The sequence below is a fragment of the Lactuca sativa genome, chromosome 3 (genome assembly GCF_002870075.4).
Source record: "Lactuca sativa cultivar Salinas chromosome 3, Lsat_Salinas_v11, whole genome shotgun sequence".
Taxonomy (NCBI): domain Eukaryota; kingdom Viridiplantae; phylum Streptophyta; class Magnoliopsida; order Asterales; family Asteraceae; genus Lactuca; species Lactuca sativa.
The window spans coordinates 49969840-49977819 of record NC_056625.2 but is presented as its reverse complement, the minus strand read 5'-3'; the positions used below and the strand labels follow the sequence as shown (position 1 = coordinate 49977819).

The following is a 7980-nucleotide window of genomic DNA, read 5'->3' as shown; positions in this document are numbered from 1 at the left end:
GTATCCTACTATGAAGGGATACAAAATTGTTTTCCAGATTTGCCCTTTGCATTAATAGTACCGAATGTTGCATTATCAATTTCCCATAAAGGCAAAAGTGTGTGAAATTGAAACTTTTGAATTCAAAAGTTTTAATCGAAACAAAAACACTAACAACATTGATAGAGACATTAAATAGTATAAGGAAAACGAATAAAATCATAGTAAATGGTTTTATTTGAAACACGTCTATTGAAATAACTAATTAGACTAATGTGAAGATTGAGGTTTGAGTTCATGAAAGTATGCAATGATTTGATAATAAGAATTGAAAGTGTGAAACAGAAAATGATAACTCATAGAAGTACATACCGTTGATCGTCGATGACAAGGCCGGAGAAGTTTTTGCTATATTTTTCTACAGAGGAAGTATGTCAACTGCTTCTGCGTAAATCGAAGAATAAAAATGTTAGAATTATGTATTATGTATAAAAGATATATAATGATGAAAAAAGGAAGTAAATAAATTAAAATGTATTTTAAATTTAAATTTGAATAGAAGATAACATATCTTATAAATCATTTGACTTATGAAAACCAGTTTAATATGTATAAGATCAATTAGAATGATTAATATGATAAGCAATTAAATATTACAAAACATGAATAAAGATTCTATAATGAAGGTGCCAATTTTATAGGATTTGATATAATATCTATTATGAAAATTCAACGGGTATTAAAGGTAACATCGCAAGTTACGTTTAGACATGGTAACGATTGATGAAAAAAGAGTTTTTAACAAAACTTTGGTAATTAAGTGATGTCACAAAATGATTTTAGGATGAAAAATCTATAATCCAAATACAATTAAAGGTGTTACTTGTTAAGATGATTTCATAAGTTTTCTTTTGATAATATCTAGATACTAGATATGGATTAATGAATTAAAAACTTCGATTCAAACTAATTTATTAATTAAATCGATTATCGGATTGAGTAGCCGATTTTTGCGAGCTTTAAGTCCAAGTGATACGTTGACTAAGGCTGAAGATACGGATTTCCCTCTCTCAAAAAAGTCTCACTCTCACCACGAAAATACCACCGACCATATTCACGTCAAACTCAAACAATTCCAAATACAAAAATAAAATAACAATAAGTTAATAAAATATCAATCAAATACAATCACGTAGTTCACGTGTTTGATTTCATTACCTCTCTCGCCCTATAAAACCCAACCAAATATCTACCCTTTCCTTCATCAAAACTATCACCGTCTTCACAATCAAGTGATCAACACCATTCACTCTTCTGCGCATTTTTGACATTTGGACCGACTTCAAGATCTGATTGTATATAAGGGTTCAGTTTGCAAAACGTATGAGCTTGTTCATCAACCTGTGTTGTAATTGTAATTGTAATTGTAATTGTTCCAATTCCAATCACTTCAGCACTTGCCTTCTCTTTTTCTTTCTTCATCGCTCCCCTCAATTGTTACCTACTTCCCGTTTTCAATTTGATAACCCTTGGATACTACAACACCCATTACTTTAGTTTATCGCACAATTGTGTTCTTGTTAGTTTTCCGCAAAGGGAAATTGTCTCCATCACCAACTACTACATGGGTTCGTCAGCCAAGAATAAACCCCAATTGATACAAGGTATTGCTTTCTTATTCTATATCTGTTTAACAAAAAAAAATCCCTCGACTTATATGTCTATCAAATCTAGATGTCAAATTCTTATATCTTCGATCTAATTCATGTCGCCTTTCAAATGTAGCACCCTGTTATTCAGCCATCAAAACAGGGCGTTCGACTTCACCATCTGTAATTGTAGTTGGAGGTGGCTTTGCTGGGATAGCTGCTGCTCGTGCCCTCCATGATGCTTCATTCCGGGTACTCTAAAGAAATTTCAATTGTGATACTTTCCTACTTGGGTACATAGAATATAGAACACCCAATCGAATATAGAAGACAATATGTTATTAATTCCATGTTCTTTTCAGGTTATATTACTCGAATCTCGTGAAAGAATTGGTGGTCGAGTTAGGACAGATTACTCATTTGGTTTTCCCGTGGACTTAGGGGCATCTTGGTATGAGTCGTCACAATTTTGATTGTTATACAGTATGCTTGTGTGCTGTGTGTGATTATTATGCTTAATGTTAATGTTAATGTTGCAGGTTGCATGGAGTTTGCAAAGAGAATCCCTTGGCACCTCTTATTGGAAGACTTGGGTTACCTCTCTATCGTACAAGTGGTGACAACTCAGTGCTATATGATCATGATTTGGAAAGGTATGTCACTTCATCTTATTAAAGATTTTCTTGTATGTGGTTCAAACTTCAAAGTTCAATCCATAGGGGCCAGTTGGGTAGTAGTATTTTCCCTATGAACTTTAGAAGTCAAACAATAGGAGTATGAACTTCCATATTTGAGAAATGAACTATTATTAAGTTCACACAACATTCATTGTTATAGATGTATTCTTTTACTGATTATTATTACAATTCTTTAGCTATGCACTTTTTGACATGGATGGGAATCAAGTTCCTCAAGAACTCGTTTCACAAGTAGGTGAAACATTTGAGAGCATATTGCAAGAGGCATGTCTTCTCTCTCTCTCTCTCTCTCTCTCTCTCTCTCTCTCTCTCTCTCTCTCTCTCTCTCTCTCTCATTTTGGATTTTCTGCTTGTTCTCTTTTTGACATGGAGGGTAGTTTATTGCAGACAAATAAAGTAAGAGAAGAGTTAAGTGAAGATTCATCTATACAACATGCAATCTCAATCGTCTTTGAAAGAAACCCAAAACTAAGGTACTCTAAGCTACCTTTTATAAACAATGCACACCTTTCTCTCCAAAAAATTGTAAGACATGTTTTGATTTTGAAATTTTCCTTTTTTGCCATTTTTACAGATTGCAGGGGCTTTCTCATAAGGTATTACAATGGTATCTGTGTAGAATGGAAGGGTGGTTTGCTGCTGATGCTGACACCATATCTCTCAAATGTTGGGACAAAGAAGAGTTGTTGCCAGGTGGACATGGGCTAATGGTCCGAGGTTATCAACCTGTTATAAACACACTTGCAAAAGGCCTTGACATCCGCTTAGGTCACAGGTATTAAAATTGTGATCAATTTTCTTTGTTTTATCATTTTATGACCTTTCAACTTACACCCTACATTTCCCTCTTGTTCTTGAAAAGGGTAAAGAAGATAAACAGGCGTACAAATGGTGTGAAGATAACCATAGAAAATGGCAACACATTCTTTGCAGATGCAGCCATAGTTGCTGTCCCTTTAGGTGTTTTGAAATCAAACACCATTACTTTCGAACCAAGACTACCTAAATGGAAGGAAGAAGCCATAGCTGACCTTGGAGTTGGAATTGAGAACAAGATCATTTTACATTTCGAGAAAGTATTTTGGCCAAATGTCGAGTTTTTAGGAGTTGTTGCAGATACTTCATATGGATGTAGCTACTTTCTTAATCTTCACAAAGCTACAGGTCATCCTGTTCTTGTTTACATGCCTGCAGGAAAACTAGCAAGAGATATCGAGAAAATGTCAGATGAAGCTGCATCTAGTTTCGCTTTTATACAGCTTAAAAAGATTCTTCCAGATGCTTCCGCCCCAGTAAGTTTACAAAAAATCAACTTACTTTCATACATGTTTACTAATCGAATACGTGTATACTGAATGTTACTTTTTTTCTTCTTTTATGCAGATTCAGTATTTGGTTTCTCATTGGGGAAGTGATGTGAATTCATTAGGGTCATATAGCTATGATACAGTAGGAAAACCCCATGATCTGTATGATAAGCTGAGGATCCCTGTGGATAACTTATTCTTTGCAGGGGAGGCAACAAGTTCTGAATACCCAGGGTCTGTTCATGGTGCTTATTCAACTGGATTAATGGCTGCAGAAGATTGCAGGATGCGTGTTCTTGAACGTTATGGGGAGCTGGATCTTTTTCAATCTGTTATGGGTGAGGATACCCTTGCTTCTGTGCCATTGTTGATATCGCGTATATAAAGTCTTGTTAATGTATTAAGTGCTTAAGAGACAAGTGTAAAATGGAGTGTAATGTACTTGAAGTTATAGTGCTGATATATGTACCTTAAGTTGGCATATTGCAAGTGTAAAGTTTTTTTTTTTTTTTAAATGGAATTGCTGAAGATATGCTTAAGAAAAGCAGACAATAGTTGGCAAATAGTGGTAGTACTATTAAAATATTAATGAATGTGGTATATTGATTAGGTGAGTGATATGATAAATCATTTGTCGATACTTGGTTGATCTATAATCGTGTATGAGGTGTGTTTATTTCCATTTAAAGTTTTAATTTCTGTAAAACACCAAACATGAGAAAAGTAATAATATGTTTTTTATGTAAAACACCAAACATGAGAAAATTATTTGATATTTTTGTTTTTTCGTTTTGATAAGTTCCATATGTAAGGTGAGAGGATAAGTTTTATCTTCTTAACTTGTAGTTTAGTAGAATCAAGAAAATAATAAATAAATAAAAACTGAATTTTAATGGTAATATTAATATACACATACATGTAAATGATAAATCCTTCACGAGTTTTGTTTAACTGGTAGAAGATTTATGAACATATTCACCAAACTAAGTATTAGTTCTCGATCATAGAGCATGAGATGTATATAACAATAATTAGGTGGCTCACAACAAGAATTTCATGCCCCAAGAAGCACAATCTATTTACGAATTGAAAGTTGAAACTACAAGTTCAATCCATATAAAAGCTGAAACTTGTATATCGTTAGATTGACTTTGACCACTTCAACATATATATTTTAAGTAATGACTTTCAAGAGTGACCAATTTTATATATATTTAATCATTATATTTTAACATATTTACTGACTTCTTATAATAAACTTGTAAGGACAACTAACTTTTGCAATATTACACATTTAGTCATTTCCTTTGTTTGTGCACATTACCAAAATAAAATGTTCAAAAAAAACCATTAACAAACAAATTATCTCAAATGTCAATAGCAAAGTTTACACACTTTGTTACATCAAGGGTTAACCGATTATGAAAATTGTCCCGAATTGGTCCTTGTTTCGTGCTATAGCAGGTATAATAGATTGCTAACCTTTCTGATTTTTACAATTATGGCCTAAGTTTTAACTTTTATTACAAATCTATTCTAAACTCATTCTACAACTTTTCTTTATTGTTTTTTAAAACTTAATTTTTTCTACAAAATATTTTTTTTCACAAATTTATAACTTTTTTCATAAAATTATGTTTTTGACAACTTTTTACAAAGCTTTTTCAAACTTAGTTTTTTTAATAAAATTGTGAAAATGCATATGTAAAAAAAAACTTGTAAAATAGCAAGCTTATAATAGAAATTGAGCCATATTGGTAACAAAAATAAAATTTAGGCCAAAATATAAAAAGAAAAATTGGTTATAGGAAGTCACAAGGACCATTCATAACAAACTTTCATGATTGATCAAATTTGGTCTTTGAACTCTAAATAGCTAGTTGACCAAATTTGATCTTTTCTCTATATTTATTGGTCTGTATTTACATGTTTATTCGTCTCCACAAAATTTGCCTTGAAAAAGAGAAAACCTTTAATTACTAGTTATAATAGTCATTTTTGAACATTTTATAGTTAAGTTTATTGATTTTCTATATTAAAAAAATACAAAATGTATACATTTACAAAACTTGTTACTCTTACTCATACATAACGTTTTTAATAGATCCAAATATCCAATTAATAAAAGGTGATTGAGTCGTATCATACCAGATAATGTTTTGTTGGACCAAGCTGGATCGGGTATTTTGGACCCGGTGACCCGTCCGTGTTTATCATTTTGTTGTAAAAACTCCACTACACTTATTCTAAACTTAAAATCGTATATAAATACAATAATTGCTCACATAATCTTTTTGACTTTTTCCAGTAAACTAAAAAACCCAGGCATCATCCATAAACTATTCCGATCGCTAAACCACGGGTAATGTTGAATGCTGCATTGTTATGTAAAAATGGGAATCTGATCGCCTTGCTTGAAAACTGCAGATCATTGTGCCAATTCAAAAAGTTGCATTCCATCATCATTACATTCGGGCTTCCACTAACCCAAGTAGATGCATTCGTCTCAAGCTTTCTCTCTTTTGCAGCCACTCACTCCAAGAACATGGATTACGCCTACGCTATTTTCCTTCAACTTCCAAACCCAACTATCTTCAATTGGAACACAATCATTAGGGGTTACTCGAAAAGCAAAAATCCTAATAAATCGATATCAGTATTCGTTGACATGCTGCGGATGGGTATAACCCCAGACCATCTAACTTACCCGTTTCTAGCAAAGGCGGCGTCGCACTTACAAGAGGTTCGGCTTGGCCTATCGGTTCACGGACGTGTTATAAGAGATGGATTTGATGCTGACAGGTTCGTTAAGAATTCTTTGATTCATTTATCTTCTTCTTTCAAGGATCCAGGGTATGCACGCAAGCTGTTCGACGAAATGCCAAACAAGAACTTGGTTTCCTGGAACTCGATGTTGGATTGCTATGTCAAGTGTAAGAAAGTATCAATGGCTCGAGAAGTGTTTGATTCAATGCCAGAGCGTGATGTTGTATCCTGGAGCTCCATGATTGATGGATATGTCAAAGGTAGTGAGCATAGTGAAGCACTGGCTATCTTCCAAAAGATGCATGGATCTGGTATCAATGCAAATGAGGTGACTATGGTGAGTGTATTGGGTGCTTGTGCTCATTTAGGTGCACTTGATCAAGGGATCATGATGCATCACTACATTATCAACAAGAAGATAGCTTTAACTTTAGTATTAAGAACATCACTTGTAGATATGTATGCCAAATGTGGAGCAATAGAGGAAGCACTATCTGTATTCCATGGAGCAATCATGAAACAAACCGATGTTTTAATATGGAATGCAATGATTGGAGGGCTTGCAACACATGGGTTTGTACACGAATCACTTGATATGTTTAAAGAGATGCAGAAGAACAAGATCACACCAGATGAGATCACATACTTGTGCATACTAAGTGCTTGTGCTCATGGAGGTTTAGTAAATGAAGCTTGGTATTATTTCAAGTCTCTTAATCAAAATGGTTTGAATCCAAAAACCGAACATTATGCATGCATGATGGATGCATTGGCTCGAGCTGGAAAACTTAAGGAAGCATACACATTCTTGTCTCAGATGCCAATGGAACCAACTGCTTCCATGTTAGGGGCGTTGTTCAATGGCTGCATCAATCATAGGAATCTTGATCTTGCTGAAGTAGTGGGGAAGAAGCTTGTTGAATTGGAACCAGATCATGATGGTAGATATGTTGGTTTGTCAAATGTTTATGCAGTGATCAAGAGGTGGGATGAAGCAAGAACAATGAGAGAAGTGATGGAGAAGAGAGGAGTTAAGAAGTCTCCAGGATGGAGCTTTGTGGAGATACTTGGATCACCTCACAGATTCATAGCTCATGATAAAACTCATCCACAATCTGAACAAATCTATAGCATGTTGAGTTTTGTAGTAAAGCAATTGAGTGATATAGATTCTGAAATGTTACATGATTGCATATATGTGAATTGTATACTCTTTGATTAGAGAGGATTTGATAAATTCAATATGTAGGGTGTGAGGATAAATTTCTATTTTCTTAACTTGTATTTAGTAAAATCAAGAAAAAAAATTAATGGTAATATGAATATGCACATACATGTATACGATACATCCTTCACAAGTTTTATTTAACCGGTAGAAGATTTATGAACATATTCACCAAACTAAGTATTAGTTTTGTACCGAACTCATAGCTGGCCTAAATTGTGTTGTTCATAGAGCATGAGATGTATATAACAACAATTAGGTGGCTTACAACAAGAATCTAATGCCCCAAGAAGCACAATGAATCTATGTAGGAATTGAAAGTTGAAATTATAACTTCAATCCATATAAAAACTGAA

The 7980-nt window shown here is 33.7% G+C and overlaps 2 protein-coding genes across 3 annotated transcripts; both read left to right on the top strand.

Moving 5' to 3' along the window:
* Nucleotides 1-1233: 1233 nt before the first annotated feature.
* On the top strand, nucleotides 1234-4406 carry LOC111884410 (polyamine oxidase 2). Of its 2 annotated transcripts, XM_023880733.3 has the most exons (9): nucleotides 1235-1643; nucleotides 1765-1880; nucleotides 1991-2079; nucleotides 2168-2281; nucleotides 2503-2590; nucleotides 2714-2799; nucleotides 2901-3101; nucleotides 3189-3618; nucleotides 3710-4406. In XM_023880733.3, exons 1-9 carry the CDS (start codon nucleotides 1604-1606, stop codon nucleotides 4016-4018), a joined length of 1473 nt encoding a protein of 490 aa, XP_023736501.1. In that variant the 5' UTR covers nucleotides 1235-1603; the 3' UTR covers nucleotides 4019-4406. The 2 variants fall into 2 exon arrangements, with proteins under 2 accessions (XP_023736500.2, XP_023736501.1); XM_023880732.3 differs by having other exon boundaries at nucleotides 1234-1643; nucleotides 2503-2799.
* Nucleotides 4407-5921: 1515 nt separating this feature from the next.
* On the top strand, nucleotides 5922-7740 carry LOC111884455 (pentatricopeptide repeat-containing protein At5g08305). Its single transcript, XM_023880780.3, has one exon. The coding sequence runs from the start codon at nucleotides 5999-6001 to the stop codon at nucleotides 7619-7621; it is 1623 nt and encodes a 540-aa protein (XP_023736548.1). The 5' UTR covers nucleotides 5922-5998; the 3' UTR covers nucleotides 7622-7740.
* Nucleotides 7741-7980: the final 240 nt, after the last annotated feature.